This window comes from Typopeltis vanoorti, chromosome 7, assembly GCF_054136105.1.
Source record: "Typopeltis vanoorti isolate ZY-2024b chromosome 7, IOZ_Tvanoo_1.0, whole genome shotgun sequence".
NCBI classification, from domain to species: domain Eukaryota; kingdom Metazoa; phylum Arthropoda; class Arachnida; order Uropygi; family Thelyphonidae; genus Typopeltis; species Typopeltis vanoorti.
Genome location: NC_143555.1, coordinates 5,919,727 through 5,937,632, shown reverse-complemented (window position 1 = coordinate 5,937,632; position 17,906 = coordinate 5,919,727). Strand labels below are relative to the sequence as shown.

The 17,906-nt window shown below is 35.9% G+C and overlaps 1 protein-coding gene across 4 annotated transcripts in view; it reads right to left on the bottom strand.

Annotated features, from left to right (window-relative positions):
* LOC150104464 (serine/threonine-protein kinase Tao-like) overlaps positions 1 to 17,906 on the bottom strand; it is a 713,758-nt gene that overhangs the window by 481,504 nt on the left and 214,348 nt on the right. For all 4 annotated transcript variants that reach the window (XM_090395159.1, XM_090395157.1, XM_090395158.1 and 1 more), the window contains one exon: positions 8,916 to 9,017. In XM_090395159.1, the coding sequence (XP_090251285.1) occupies positions 8,916 to 9,017 (102 nt within the window). The remainder of the gene's footprint in view (positions 1 to 8,915; positions 9,018 to 17,906) is intronic.

Sequence of the window (17,906 nt, the reverse complement as noted above, 5' to 3'; positions counted from 1 at the left end):
ATTTCTTCATTTTAGATTTTATCACTGAATCTTATGCTTAGCAGCCATCTTTCCATTCTTCTGTGTTTTTTTTTTTTTTTTTTGCATATTATCTATTTCCTGATTAGCCAGGTTTCTGCTCCATATGTCATAACAGGCAATATACATTGGTTGAATAATCTCAGGATGTATTTTGCATTTAAAATTCTCTTCAATTTACTAAAGCTGCCTATCACATTCCTATTCCTCTTTTCACTTCTTTCATGATCCTTGTTTCTTCATGGTTAACAATTTTCTTAAGTATACATACTCATCTAGTATTTTAATTTCTTAATTCTTTACCTCAACGTTGTGTCTTTCATCGTATCCTTTTCCTTGCTTGTTATTTCCTGAATATAACATCTTGTATTTGTTGCTTCTCTACTGTTTTTGTCTTCTTTATTTCAGTAACTCTTTTATGTTGATCTTATACTTATCCAATTCTTCTGCTAGTTCCATTTCTTTTCTAGTGATGCTTATTATGTTGATGGTGCCAATCTTGATCTCTGCTGATGCTGATGTTGAGTTGGGGTTTGTTCCAGTGCCTGACTAAGCTGTTCACCCTGGTTTCCTGACGAAAGCAACGCCCCAGCTGGCATGAAATTCCATCATGTTGTACCATCATTCTGAATTATGGTTTAAGCCATTAAGAATATATTTGGTTGGCTAAATCCTAAGTTTCCAGCCCATACTCATTCGTTCAGTATCCAAGTAGATACATAATAGGGTGTACCACAAGAAGATGAGGACTGAATAATCAGGTCAAAAGCTCTGGTCGGTTCTCTGCATTCCTGAAAAGGTCAAGACTTTACCTTTGATTTTTAAGGCTAATAAATAAATAAATAAACTAAAGACAAGCAATATACATTGAAAATCCAGCTATATGAAAGATGAGTGTGCTAGTGCTTTCCGAGAAATTGTAAGAAGGTCAAAACTTATTTGGTTCTCAGAGTAAGACAGTCTGAGCTTTACTTTCATTTCCTTAGAAAACAATAATGGCAACATTATTAATTTCAGGTGTATTTTAATTATATAGCATACAACAATATTCTGTTCAGTTAAAAACTCTTTTGTTCGTATTTTTTCTTTGTGATAGAATGGAGGCAATCAGGTAAAAGGATATGACAATTGTACTAATATTCACTTAGGTGTGATTTTAAAAAGCAAATGGTGACTCTAATACAGGAGGAATTGCAACCACATTGATGATTATATTTGTAAACCACATTCTTCTTCTTCTTTTGCTATGCCTTATCCCATGTTAAACGGGGTCGGCGTTCACATCTTTAATCTTCTTCCAGATTCTCCGGTCCAGAGCATCTTCTCAACTCCATTCTTTCTCCCTAAGATCCTCTGCCACCTTATCCCTCCATCTGAGTTTGGGCCTGCCTCTTTTCCTCTTTCCCTCCACGTCCATATGCTCCACTCGTTTACCAACATACTCCTCACTCCTTCTCTCTACATGACCGAACCACCTCATCCTGCTTTCTTGTACCTTCTTACCGATCTGTCCCACCTTGATCGTCCTTCTGATGTAGTCATTCCTTATCCTGTTCTTCTTCACACCACTCATCTGTCTCAACATCCGCATCTCTGCCACCTCCATCTTCCTCTCCTGTGCCTTTGTTATAGGCCATGTCTCCACACCATGGAGCATCGCCACCATCTTATACAGCTTTCCTTTCATCTTGCAACTCACTCTCTTGTCGCACAGGACCCCGCTCATCTTCCTCCAGTTCATCCAGCCGCATGTTATTTGGTACTGTATTTCCTCATCCAGGTCACCATTCCTCTCGACAACCGACCCAAGGTACTTGAATTTCTTCCCTGAAGTTAACCTTTCACCCTGGAGTCGTATGATCATATCCTCATCACTCCACGTTGACATATATTCAGTCCTTACCTGGTTAATTTTCATGCCTCTCTCCTCCAATATCTTTCCAATACACTCTTCTAGGGTCTTTTCAAGCTTCTCGCAGGATGATTCGCAGAGAACAATATCATCGGCAAACATCATGCTCCCTGCCGCCTCCTGCTTCATCAACCTCACGTACTTTTACGACACCCCCTTTCTTCCTCATACACCTCCAGTCTGGCCACTCTGTCATATGCCTTTTCCAGGTCTATAAACACCATATGTAGCTCTGCCTGCATCTCCCTATATTTCTCAATCAATCGTCTTAGTGCAAATATTGCATCTGTTGTCCCTCTTCCTGGCATAAATCCAAACTGTTCTTCACCAATTTTTGTTTCCCACTGTATCCTTCCTTCAATTACTCTATCCCATATCTTCAATGTGTGTGTGACATCAGCTTGATCCATCTATAGTTGCCACAATCTTGAACATCTCCTTTTCCCTTGTAGATTGGGATGAGAATGCTTTTCCTCCATTCCTCTGGTATCTTTTCCTGTTGGGCTATTTTCCTCATCAGATCCCATAACATGTCCACACCCTTGCTACCCAAGCTTCTCCAGGTATCTGGTCTGCCCCACAGCCTCTACAAGTAAATTGTAAACCACATTATGCCATAGTAATATGTCAGATTATGTTACAAGTTTCATATTTGTAGTACTGTTTTGTAGTTTTACTAATGTTCAAGACAATTTTATAATGTCACGTGAGAATTTTAAAATCTTATATATTTCTGATAGTGTGTGTGTGTGTATCTAATGGGGGTGTTGGACAAACATATATTGATTCATAGTTCTATAAATCTCCCTAAATATCTCACTTTTGAAACTTCTCTTCTGCATGAATTTTCTTATCTACATCATCTTATCCTAAAAAATTATTGCTAATTAAGTGAATCTGGGCAGGCCATAGCCCATAGAGGCTTGCACATTATAATACCTTATTCCATCCATATTATGTTTGGCATTTGTCATATGAACTAATGTTTGATATATTATATATATATTTCTCTTCCTTTTGTTTTAATTCTGCAAATTCCTGTATTTTCTCTCTTCTATTGAGATATTTAAGTCCTAGGATTTCCTAAGTCTATTTTCAGTTTTGCAATTTTATCACTTTTTCTGTCAGTCAATTTTACAGGCATATAAAAATCTATAGTTTGGTGGTTTATGCAGTTGTACATTTCTGTGAGAAGTTTGTAAGTAAGAGTGTTCTTTAAAGTGTGCACAAATATTTCTGTTTTCAAACCATTTCTTTCTTCAATATTTTTTCTGTCAAGTTAATTACCTTCAATCACATACTGAAATTATTTGTTGCCATTTTTTAAATACCGAGTCTGTAATGTACTCGTATATTTTAATACTTGATATAATATTTTATATCAAGTATTAAAATTGTTAGCAATGAATAGTATTAATAATGAACAATTAAAATAACCTTACTTTTCTAATACCACTGCTGTTTTATAAGATCATTAGCATATCAAAGCAGTTGATAATTTCCTTTAACTACATATCTGATATTTCTTGTATAGCAAGAACTGTGGCGTTTTCCATAATTTGTGTTACACATGCGAATGTTTAGAAATACTTTCTTGTTTCCTATACATCTATAGCTATTACCTAAAGCTATACTAAAGCATAGTGGTAAACATGGTCCCCCAGACTGAATCTAGAGTTAAAGGATTTCAATGAATGATTTTCATATTTGAATTCCCTATGCACATTATTGACCAGATTTATTATTTCAACAATATCAAATTTTCTAGTTTCCCATAAAACTTTTATCAGTGCTCTTATGACTGCTTAAAATCAACAGATAAATGATGTATTTCTATGAATTTTCATTTCTTCTCTATAAGAATTCTTAAAAAAAGTCATTTTGGTATATTGTTAATCTGCTCAAATTTTGGTAAGGGTCCAAAACACCAAATCATTAAATTTTATCTAGCAGGAACTGATCAAATCCTCATTTTACATAACTTAGATTTTAGAATCCAAGCATTTTAGGATGCAAAATTTCTTTAAATTTACTTCAAGCAGAGTAATTATTATAGCCAAACTAAAAAAATCTCATGAGAAACTTTTATTCAGCCAGTCTCGAAAAAGATTTCAGCCATCAAACTACTGCCTACCACTAAACTTCTCTTGTGGAAGAGAAGCTTGGTGAAGAACAAGTTGAATTCAGACCAAATAGAGGCTGACAGGATCAGATTTTTACTTTACGACAAATATTTGAGGAATCATGGGAATATAACAAAGATCTGTATTCTGTATTAAGTTTTGTAGATCTGGAAAAGGCATATGACAAGGTGCCGAGAGAGAAGCTATTCAACATGCTACAGTTATATGGTGTCAATTGGGCATTATATCAAGCAATACTTAGTCTTTATTTGAGTTGTAAGTCAGCAGTTAGAATTGAAGGAAATACAGGAAGATGGTTTAATGTTAAATCTGGTATCGGGAAAGGATGTACATTATCCCCTCTGTTATTCATTATCTATATGGATCACATTATGAAGGAAAGTGGCATTAAAACGGATATCAAAATTGGAGATGTTAATCCCAGCTCTCTGCTTTATGCGGATGATGTTATATTTCTAAATAAATCTGCTACAAGTCTACAAGATTCCCTGACTAAATCGAATAACTGTTGTAATAGATATGGTATGAAAATCAACAATAACAAGACAAAGGCAATGAAAATAGGCAGAAGCATTGAAAATATTAACTGCATTGTGAATTGAAAACCTATAGAACAAGTGAAACATTTCAACTACTTAGGCATGATTTTTAGTGAAGATTATTATTTTTATTTTTCCAGGCAACTCCAAGGAGTCGATAGACTCATCGAGGGAGGCCCTAACATCATGTCAAGAACAACTATTCGACATTCACACAGTATCTATCATACCTTGCCTTGAACTCATTCACAGTCATAGCACCCACAACAGACTCTGGAAGCTTATTCCACTCATTCACTATTCTCCAAGTAAAAAACCTAGCTCTAACACCTTGTCAAGCACGCTCTTGCCCAGCTTCCATTCATGGCCCCTAGTCCTCCCACCACCAGTCATATTTTCAAAAAAATCTTCTGGATCAATCTTATAGAAATCCCTTGAGTAATTTGAATATCTCAATCATATCATCCCTCCTTCGCCTATCGACCAATTTCTGCAACCCACAAATTTTCAACCTATTCTCATAAGGTTCATTCCACAGACCTGCTATCATCTTGGTCAGTCGTCTCTGGATCCTCTCCATCACGAAGAAACCCTGGTGCCCATAACTGGGCAAAGTAGTCCAGATGGGGTCTTATCAAGGCTCAATACAGAGGAACAACAACTTGTTTGTCTCTGCATGTTAAAGTATTTTTCAGAAGCCAAGTGATTTGGTGAGCTGTTTTAGTCACTTTTGCAATGTGCCCCCTAAACTTCAATTCCCTATCCACCAACACTCCCAAATCCCTGGCCTCATCAATCTCCTGGAGTACGGTTCCACCAATGCGATATACTGCTGCTATTCTTTTCACCCCAAAGTGCATAACCTTACACTTTGGCACATTAAATTGACATCCATTTTTCCTAGCCCACTCCTCCAAACTATCCAAATCATTCTGTAAAATTTTGACATCCTGTGCACTCATAATTGCTCTACCCAACTTTGCATCATAAGCAAACAAGTGAACACTTCCTCACAAATCCTTTCCTATATCATTGACGAACAAATTAAAAAGCAGTGGTCCAAGAACAGAGTCATGCAGCACATCACTAGTCACAAGCCGTCTTTTAGACTCCACTCCTGAATAAACCACTCTCTGGTATCTCTCCTTCAACCACCCTCCTATCCATCTCACCAACCCTATATCTATCCCCATCTGCTCCAGTTTACTGATTAGGGTTCTATGTGGTATCCTATCAAAAGCCTTGGCAAGGTCCAGTAGTATTACTGTAAACCCATCCAATTACTGTATTCCTATCCAGTTCAGCCGTCACTGTGTTATAAAACATGAGCAAGTTACTGAGGCATGATCTACCCTTCACAAAACCATGTTGTCCCCCATACAATATCCAATTTTCATCTATCCAATCCTGTATTCTTTTCTTGACTAATTTCTCTAAGACCTTGAAAATGATTCCTGATATGCTAATCGGTCGGTAATTTACAACAGCAGTCTTGGAACCACCTTTATGCAGTGGAACTATTTTCCCCTCTTTCCACCCCCTCGGGACTAACCCAAACCCGAGACTCAAATTAAACAAAATGGTCAAGGGTACTGACAATTCTTTAGCTGCTTCTCGTACAACACAAGCTGGTATACCATCCAATCCCACAGATGTATTGACATTGAGGTTATGCAATAGCCTACTCACCTCCACTTCATTCACCACAATTCCCATATAATCTACTGGTACATTCATTTCTGCAATGTCACCACCTGGATGATATATTCTTACAAAGTTCTCACTCAGTAACTCAACTACATCAACTGATTCAGGTACCTCCCTACCATCGGCATTCTTTAAAATCATTCGGCCATGTACATTTTTCCTTTTACTTGCTACATATCTAAAAAACTGTTTAGGATTCTCTTTAGCCTGCATGGCCAATGTTCTTTCGTAATCCTTTTTTGCTTTTCTTACCACACTCGTCACCCTTCTGGCCTGCGCTTTATACCGTTCATGTGCCTGCCGGTCACCCTTCTCCTTAAATTCCCTCCATAGTTGTTTCTTTTTTTGCAACTCAAGCTTAATGGTGTTATTCATCCATTTAACCCCTACTTGATTTATTATTCGGACTCTTGGTATACAGTCAGCCATTGCTTCATGCAAGCACTTCTTAACTACCTCCCATGCACTATCAACTTCTAGTCCTTGCAGTTGTACATGCCATGGCGCTGAAACAATCAAATTCCTAAGCTTGTCATACTTTCCAGCCCGATAATTCCACATGTACCCTGTCTTAATTGAAAATTCTACACCTTTAGCCACCTCCCAAGTTAAGACCCTATGATCACTCTCACCGATTGGTGGCAATGTGGTCATATTTGTTACAGCCAAATCCTCAGATGTAATTACTAGGTCAAGCACTCTCTGACCCCTAGTATTTTCCATTACATGCTGTCGCAGATAGTTATCTCTTAATAACCGCATAAAATCCAGTTCCTTCCTCCCGTGTGTCCTCTCCTCACTCCAATCAATGCAACCATAGTTGAAATCTCCCATAATAATCACCCTCCTTCCACCCATTTCTTCTATTTGCTTGTGCATACTGTCACCACCATCTTTTCCATCACCTGGTCTATAGCAGCACCCAATTGTATATTTAGTTCTGCTGGTCACAATCTCACACCAAATGGCCTCAAATGTGCTCTTTTCTCTATCCTGCAATTCAACTTCTATTCCCCTTGGCTATAGCTCATCAGCTATCATCAACAATACTCCTCCCCCCATTTTATTCTCCCGGTCATTCCTGAACACACTATACCCATCACATTCAATCCCACTAGCTATATCATCTACAGACAGCCATGATTCACTAATACCAATAACCTGTGGTCTGGAAGTGCCAACCATGGCCAAAAACTCTTCCTTCTTGTTTCTAATACTCCTAGCATTAGTGTACATGAATTTAAGACCCTCATTAGCCCCAACCCTACCTTGATGCCTTATATTAACTATCCCACTCTGATTTGTTTTGTTGTCCTTATTCGCTCGGGCATATTATATTCATTTATACATTCAACTGCCTCCCTAAGGACTGTATATCTACCCCCCCCCCCTAATAAATCTAGTTTCCCTGAATTTGCACATCCACCACATTCAGCAACACTTTCTCAAGTCTTCTTACACCGTAACCATTCAAATGCAAGCCATCCATCTTATATAGATCCTTTTGCCCATCGAACTCACTCCACACGTCTACAAATTCCACACCACTCTTCATACATAATCCACGCATAAAGTCATTCGCAATTATGGCCCTCCTTTTAAACATTTCACTATCATACCGTGGCAAAAGACTAATCATTGTAACTCTCTCACTCTTTTCTTTTGCTACCTCAAACAATTCATTCAAGTCTTCTATCATTTCCATTTTGATGGTAAGTTAAAGATGGTAAATTAAATATGGAAATAGACAACAGAATCAGCAAAGCTGGTATGGTAGGAAGTCAACTGAATAAATTTATATGGAATAAGAGAGAAATTAACCAAAACACTAAATTAACTGTATACAAGAATGTTCAAATCAATTTTAACATCTGGATCTGAGAGCTTGGTTAGAAATAAAAACACTTGACCAAAGACTAGAGACTGCAGATATTAGAGTCCTGAGAAAGACTAGGGGCATGAACAGATGGCAACAATGACAATCATATTAAAAACAAGGATATTAGGAAAGAACTTGATATTATTAGCATCCAGGAATGTGTTAGCAGAGCTAATCCCACTTAAGCAGAATGGGAGAGGAAAGATTAGCAAAACAAGTGTTCTCTGCCAGGTTGGTAGGAAAAAGACCCAGAGGAAGACTAAGATACAGGTGGATTGATACGGTAAAAAGTGCCTTAGAAGATAAAAATACAAGATGTGACAATGTTGGAGCCTTGACAGGAAGCAGACTGATTTGGAGAAAAATTGTAGATAGGAAGTTAGTAATGATGTAAATTTTTCATGTAGTGCTGTCATATCCTGTACACCCCTGAGGGAATTTGATAAAAAAAATTTCTTAAACATTCCTAATTTTTTATCAAAACCAAGACTGATTTAAAATACATTTCATTTCTTTCTCTTTAATTTCTTTTTGTTTTTAACCTCTTTTAATTTTTCTTTAATTACTACCAATTGTGGAGGAAGTTTATGAAGTAAGGAAAGTGGTTTAAACAGTTCTCTAATTAGCATGGCAGATGAAAAGGTCAGCCATCATGATTCTAAACCAAGCAAAGTATTAAATCGTCTAAAAAAGGATTAAAAAAAAACTATACATACCCATGCTGTATGTTCTTTGAGGTAGCATCCTTTGTAATCAATAGTGTTTTTATGTTTTAGTTGGCGAAGAAATTTTACTTCTTTGATTATGTCTTGCCATTTCTGCAAAATGAAACAAGCTAAAATGCAAATTTCTGTTTATTAGAGAAAAAGAGTTATATTATTATTACATATTCTATAAGATAATGGAATATATTAAAGAGAACCAGTTACCTACATTCAGTATTTTTATCAATTTTTATTTTTTAACATTACTGAATCAAGTATATTACTTACTTCTCCTTTATACAAGGTTCCATAATGAAATGAACATACTCAAATATCTATGACCTGTAACTAGATTTCATATAAACATTATATTGAGCATTTGTGAGCTTAACAATATCTCCTTTACCAATTGGTTTCAACTACATGTTCATATGAAACCTAGTTAACTGTTAAAAATGTTTAATTCATGTTGACATATCCAATAATATAGTGAATTTTATTAAAGCATAACTGAAAGAAAATCATGAAGGTGGCAATCATCTAGAAATGTTAGGTTTTGTGTGTGTGTGTGTGTGTGTGTGTGTGTGTGGACCATGTATCATTCATTGTCAGTTTTTCTTGATTATGGCTAAAATAACTAGTGTTATGAGATCAGTATATTAAGTCTATTTAGTTCTTAACTAATTTTGAGAAAAAGGTTATCAAAAAATACCTCCTTTTTTTTTTTGTTTTGCCTTAATGATGCATGTTCAGTTAAAAACAAATCTCTGTCAGTGTAAAATTTTTTTTTTGTTATTCATTTAGAAATAAATCATTTTTCTGTAAGAAATTATCCAATTAACTAAAAAAAACTCGCATTTGACGTCTGTAGACGCCATATGGTCACTGCCGTACCTCACATGGTTTTGGCAATGATGTCTTCTGCTAGAATAAGTGGTAGGGTTGAGATTCCCTTTCCACACAAAGTTTGTAGGACAATCACAAACATTCATTCCCAGGGCAGGATACGAACCTGCAGCCTCTTGGCTGGAGAGCAGACAAGCTAACCACTCAGCCAACCAGGCCTCCAATTAACTTGAGTACAAAAATAAAATAAAATGCAATATATTTTTTATTTCGTAAGGGACAATTTTTTCATGACAGGTTCAGAGAGAAACTTTTTCCTTTTGCATCTTCTTTGCACATATAATGCACATTTTTGTCAGGTTTTGTTTTCTGTGGGAGGAATAGTATCAAGAAAATGATGGGCAATAAGTCTAAAGAGTTGGACTAGAAGACCACGTGCATTCATAAACGATTTGCATCTTCCAGCAAGGAAAATTAGCTCCATTCTGAAATCAATGGGCTTCTTTGATAGGCATGATTTTCCTTGCTGGAAGATACAAATCATTTATGAATGTTTTGTTATATGTATGAATACCATATAGCTAAATCTAAACGATGGAAATTATTTTCCTGTAATATTATAATTTCTTGTTACAATATTATAATTTATTATGACTATAATCAGCTGCAATGTGAGGGATGACAACAGATTTGTTCTCACACTAGCATTCTTTCATTTAAGATAAGTGAACTATTAAAGTAATCATATCACACTTACTTTTCCATCTTATTTGGTCACATAGGGATATCTAAATATTTGTTAAGTGCATGTTTTTTTTTTTTTTCCCCTCTGCTCGGTGTGAATGTTTTTGAAAATGCAAAAATGCCACTTCCATATTTGAAATGAAGGTGGCTAACTAACCAACAATTGAAAATCCCTTACAAATATTCTTCTATTTAAATTTTTATGTTAATGCATGCAATCCTGTCTGTTGCACCATTTGTCAGTTATTCTTTTGATTCAGAATGGTCTATTTCTTAATTTAGAAAAATTTGAAATTGCTAGAAATTAACTTCACCACTGATTCACATTTGTTAATCCTATTAACAATTTAACTCATTAAGAGGTTGCACCTTCAAACATGCTTATAACTAAATATCTTTAATTTTACAAAATATTGGTGCTTGCATTCACAATTATGCTAGTCCATGTATACTTCAGATCACAACAAGGAATAGTATGAAAATTACTTTCCCTACACTGCTACTTTTAAATGTATAATATGAATAATTTTATCTTTTTATGAACAAAATTTTTGAATTTTCCTTCCTCTCTTGCTTCCTGAGACTTTCTTTCTCTAAAGCCCATGAAAGAATAGATTAATGCACAAGTTTCTTCTACTATTATATCAATAACATTAAATTTAGGTTCTTGGTATAATCCTTAAATCACAGATGGCTGAACATGGCACATTAGAACAAACAAAAGAATGAAGATTGTGAATGTTGCAACAATCAGGAGTAATATGAAGAAAGCTGGTGTGTAGTTTATTGATGGATAGTGGTACCTGATGTTAAATAGGATTTGTACTTGCAAGATGGATTGCATGTGAATAGTTTTCATGTCAGGCACTAGTAAAAACTGAATAACATTTATTTTCTCACCAAAAGAATCAATGTGGTGATTCACAAATCATTCATTCTTTCAGAATGAATGCGAAGAGAGACTGGACAGATCTGGGTGTCTGCATGAAGTGTGGATGGATACATCAAATTAAGCAATAGAAATTGTGAATGAATTGATGGGACAGAGAGAGAGAGAGAGAGAGAGAGAGAGAGAGAGAGAGAATTTTACCTTGATAGAGATGATCCAGGAATGGCAAGATTAGTATCTTGCCATTCCTGGATGTGAAAATAGGAAGGGGGAATTTGGTTGAATAATCAACTCATGCTTTCTGTTTGACTGACCGAGTTTATCTAAATGCCTATCGGTTTGGTAATAAAGTTAGCATTGGTAGATACAGCGGTACTACCAAAAATTGGCATTAGCATGACCTGGCTGACATAGTAGGAGGGTGTCGTCACAGGAACAGATATATATTCAGTGTATTCAGGGAGGATAGAACAAGAAATAATGAATCAGAGAATGCTGCTAATGATTGCAGAAGAATTATATTCAAAACTAGAAATCTCCAATTGTAGCAGTAGAGTGAGTAATACGTGCAGCAGATCAAATACTGTGTGCTGTGAGAAAGAGTAACACAACTAAATACACAACTCGGACTGAAAGGAGAAAGAACACAACTTGAGGGAAAGAGAATTTACAGAACTGTCAGGGATAACTACTTTAAGCAGCATGCGATGGAAGATACCTTACAAGAACACTGGATCTAGTAATAGCATCTGAAATTCTTTCTATAAATGAGCTGACCATTATGCCTCCAATTGGTAAAAGTGATTGTGCAGTCTTAACCCGGGAGGGTACAATGAAGAGCTCTGACCAAGAAGAGATGTGTTTTGCATTATGGGAGATACTGAGATAGGAGTGATAGTATCTTGCTCCACCTTTGCTACGAGTTGCCCGGTATTGTACTACCTTACCCAGTCCTGAAGATATTTTCAGGCGCAAACTTTGTTTGCTCACACTTGGATAAAGGATTAAACTAAATTTATTAAAAACCTTAGTATCCTATAATGCAAGGCACATATCCTTACAGACATGTATAATGTTATACATTATGGAAAGGGTCAATAAATCCATAAGGATATGTACTTTTATTATGGGTTACTAAGGCAACTGATGTGAAGTCATTAGCCTATAAGTAGCCCAGTCGTGAAGTTACTTCCTGCAGAAATTTGATTACACTTGGATAAAGGATGAAACTAAGAATATAATTTCTTCGCATCTTTAATTTAGAGTAGAACAACAATACAATTCCAATATACAAGGATGAAATTTTGGAGGAGCTGATTGGGAATTAGAACTAGGTCAGCAGATTATGGGTTACCAAGGCACTGATGTGAAGTCATCAGCCTATAAGTAACCCAGTCGTGAAGTTACTTCATGCAGAAACTGTTTGGGAATTAGATCTAGGTCAGCAGACAGCAATGGAATCCTCTGTGAAGAACAGCATGGATCATGCTTCAGTATTTTCCCTTGTTCTGTAACAGAATAAGTGGTGATTACATAATGGATATACAATACTTGTGGATCCTCCATTTGACAGATTCTACATACATTGTTATACAAGTTCAAAGAATGGGTATGCAAAATAAATCTGTGACACATATGAGAGTTGCTGATATCAGGTTATCATATGGATATCAGAGATGTATAGTGGTGCACCACAGGATTCTGTAATTGGGCCACTATTAGATATTACTTACTAACAACTTACATATTAATAGGACTTGAAAAAAAAAAAAAAGTGCATGTCTGCTCATCCATGATGAGTAAGCTAATGGGTAAAGAAATCAGAAATTTAGTTTGTTTTTATTTATACAAAACTAATTCTATTTCAAATGCATTACGTCAGTTTTTTTTTTTGTAAATTAATAAGCTTATAGTGCCTATTAGGGAGTATTAGTAAACAAGAATGCCTCCTCTGTCATTTACCACTGATTTTTTTCATAATGGAATACCAATAAGACAGGATACGCGTGCATCATTTTATCTTTAAAAAGTCCTCAGTTGCAACTCAAATTAACCAACTAATCATGATACAGTAACCTAAAACAAATGCACAGGGGTGGGGGTTATAATTAACATGTTATTTTCAGTGGTGGAATATGCAGAATTTGAATAATATATATTAAAACTGGAAAAGCTGAAAGAAGTATCAGTTTTTACCTTTATTTTTCAAAACTATATAATTTGTTTATGTTGACTAGAAACATTCATAACAAATATTTTGTTTTCTGAGTTGCTACTGCATCATATGACATTGGGCATGTCCATCTGAAGATGTTTCAGAACTGCCCAACTATCAGTGGGTTTACTACATACGTACATACAGTGTGTATGTAATTTGACATAAGATTACCAAGATATTCGCTTGGTTAGTGCTCTAGCACAAAATTTTTCATGCCTTTTTATATATAATATAATAATACGATGAGTACTTACAGGGTGTTCGGGATAAATTTGACATATTTATAATTAATTATATTTTTCCGTAAGTTACATGTATTAACACACACTTCTCTTCATTTAAAAGTTTGGACCATTCTTCATTCATATACAAGATGTCAGAAGGGATGGATAGCTGGAACCCACCTGAATCATGGAAGAGAATAACTTGTATCATGATGATTCGTGCCCGCCATCAAAATAAGGATATTACGACTGCTGCCCAATGCTCCCTGAATACAGTAAAAACAATCAGGCATGAACTAGAGACTTGCAATGGTGACTACGAGGATGTAGCAAGAAGAAAGATCCCTAGCAGACGATCTGATTGCGTTCGTACAGCAGAATTCCTCGCAAATCTGCAGGAACAGGTGTTGAAGAACCCTGGCATTGGAATTCGGGCTTTGTTCGTGGAGTTGCTAACTGTAGTCAAGCCCTGGATAACAAGGGTAGCCAATGGTAGGCCGTATGTATGGCAGCAGGATTCGGCCCCTTGCCACACCTCTGGGAAAAGTCAAAAATGGTTGTCTGAAAATTTCTACGACTTCACCAGTCCAAATGTTTGGCCTCCAAACTCCCCAGACCTTAACCCCATGGATTATTTTGTATGGGGCGCAGTTGAAAAAGACACCAATCGCACTTCCAGTAATACAAAAGCTCAGTTAATGGATAAAATTAAAACAGTTTTTGCGGCCCTTCCCAGGGAGACTGTAGCATCAGCTTGTTAAAGGTTCCGAAGCAGAATTGAAGCTGTGATCGATGCTAATGGTGGTTATTTTGAGTAAATCTTGTTGATAGTATTGTAATTAACTCTGCCTGTAATGTTTTTTTGTCAATTCATTAAATTTAATAGATACAAAGAAGATTTTCTTTTTCCTTACGAAACTGTCAAATTTATCCCGAACACCCTGTATATTATTATAAGCACTCCTAAGTATATTATTGAGGGATAACATAAGGGTATCCCTCTATAGCTGTATAACTGAGAGGAGACCTCCACATAACCTTTAAAGGAATGCAGAGAACCTACCAAGGATTCTGACCTAATATCCAATCCTCACCATCTCATGGTGCACCCTGTTAGGTATCTACCTGGATACTGAACGAACGTGAATGGGCTGGCAATTTGGGATTTAGCCAATCATATTGTATTCTCATGGGCTTAAACCACAATATAAATTATGGTTTAAGAATTTCATGCCACCTGGGGTGTCACCAGTTTAAACAGGCCCCCCATTGTTTTTTGCCAGGGAACAAGGGTGAACAGAGAAAAATCAGTTACTGGAAAAAATCATAAAACACATCCTAACTCAACATCACGTTCAAGATTGGTTCTATCAACATAAGAAACTTGAATGGTAAAGAAATGAAGATAGCTGAGGAATTGGATTAGTAGATTGACATAATAGGGATGACTGAAACAAAAAAGACAAAAACTGGTGAGATCTTTCTGAGCAATAAATACAAAATGTTATATTCGGGCAAAGCCAATCAAGAAAAAGAAGGAGTAGCCATAGTATTCAACACTAAATACAAGGCTAATCTTCTTGAATGGCAGGCAATATCAAGTAGAGTGATGAGGACAAATATCAGAATGGGGAACTAAACAATGAAACTTATTTGTGCTGCTTATGGTCACTTCATCTTTTCATTGTGTCAGTTGCTTTAGAGAAAGCAACTGACACAATGAAAAATTGGTCCCTGTTTGGGATCTAAATAGCAGAGTAGGAAATGATTGTCAGACATACAAAAATATTTTGGGAAAATTTGGAGAAAAGAGTAAAGCTAATAATAGTGGCAAATACCTGTTGGATTTCTGCTCAGGACATGGATTGGTTATTACTAACACAATATTCCAACATTAAAATGTGCACAAATTCACACGGAGAAAAGAGGCAAGGAATAAGAAAAGTATCATTGATTATGCTGTTGTTATAGTGATGTTTTCTCTCTGGTGCAGGACACTAGAGTGTACAGAGGATCTGAAATTGGAAGTGATCACCATTTAGTCTTGAGCAGGATAAAATTGAATTTCATACTAAAAAGAAGAACAACAAAGTTTTAAAGCAAATAAAAGTTGAGTACCTCTCAGATGTGAAATGCAGACTAAAATACACAAATATTATTCAAGAAAAAATGAGAGAGTTTGAGAACAGGAACCAAACCTTGGAGATTCAATGGCAAGCCCTGAAGAAAACACTGATCGATTCAGCCAGAGAGGGATGTGGTGAGGTTGTCTGCAAGGATAGAAAAATCACAACTCCATGGTGGACAAAAAGTTAAAGAGGCAGTGAAGGAAAAGAAGAAAGCATATCAAAAGTTCCTGGCAAATAAGTCAGCTTGTGCTCTTAGAGAATACAGAAACAAATGTAAGAAAGCTAAACATTGTGTAAAACTAGCTAAACAAATGTCATGGGAAGACTTTGGTAAGAACATAGAAAATATATATCAAGAAGGTTACAAGATATTCTGGAGGCTATTGAAGAAGCTCAAAAATGGAGGAAAGAGTGCTGTAAAAGGAATTAGAGATGATAAAGATGATATGAAAAGAGGAGAAAAAGATATCCTTGAAGTATGGGATAATTACTTCGAAAAATGGCTAAATGAAACAATCATTGACAGCACAGTGGTAAAAAAACACTGACTAGGCATGCAATCAGGAATACATATCATACTTGAAGTAGAAAATGCCATCAAAGGCCTGAAATATGGAAAGGCAGCTGGTGGAGATGATATTCGACCAGAAATGCTCAAGTATAGAGATATGAGTCTTAGAGTGGCTGCACTGCATAGTTTGAAGACTTGGAAAGAGGAATGAATTCCAGATAATTGGAGAAGAGCTCTCTCATAGTACCCATATATAAAAAGGGAAATAAAACTGAATGTGAGAATTACAGAGAATTACAGTGTTCCTGGTAAGATTGAGAAACAGTTGAAAAAGATTGCAGAAGAGAAGCTTGGTGAAGAACAAGCTGGATTCAGGCCAAATAGAGGCTGTCGGGATTAGATTTTCACTTTACAACAAATTGTTGAAAAATCATGGGAATATAACAAAGATCTATATTTAATTTTTGTAAATCTGGAAAAGGCATATGACAAGATGCCAAGAGAGAAGCTATTCAAAATGCTACAGTTGTATGGTTAATGGTATTATATCAAGCAATACTTAGTCTTTATTATACAATGAAACCTATGGAGAATTCAAGACTAAACAAACACACGTAATAACCACAATAAAAAGTTTTAATAAGTAAATATTTCATCCTAAGCATCTTCGGACATCGTTCAGTACAGTTAATTCAAACAATATTAGGAATAATATATAGTTAGGGTGCATGATTACAATGGAATCCCAATATGCGTGCAGTAGTGTTATAGAATTAAATTAAAATATACCTGGAGGAGGGAAAAAAAATTACAATACAATAAGATTATATATATATATATATAAAAAAATTATTTCACACAATTTTGTATTACAATTTCCCATACTATAGGAATAGCAAGAACATCATTACGGTTTAGATTTGGTCTGTGAAGCAGGGCTTCGGCACTTTCTTTATATAAACGTCTTTTTCCAATTTATGCTATGGTTTGGGTTTCAACTCTGTGTTGAGCGAGGCCAGATTTCTGTGGTTTGATAAGACATATGGTCTTGATGTTCCAAAATGCATTTATGAACAGATCTACCTATCTGTCCATAGTAAGACAGTTTACAGCAGCATGGAACCTTGTAAACGCCAGGTAGCATCAGTGGTGAGAGTTTGTCTTTAGGAGAAGGTAACAAGTTAGAGATCTGGTTGATGGGTTTGTAGGTAGTAGCAAGATTGTATTTCTTCATAATTTTTGAAAGATGTTCGGAGATGCCTTTGACATAAGGTATGGGAATCCTATGGGCTTGTTCTTTTTTTAGGTTGATGTGTAGGGTAGTAACTGATGATTTTTTGACTTGTTTTAAGATTATATCCATTTAGTATGGCTGTATTTTTCATTATTTCCAATTCTTGGTTTAGAGATTCTTCAGAGGAGAATCTATGCGCTCTAGTTAC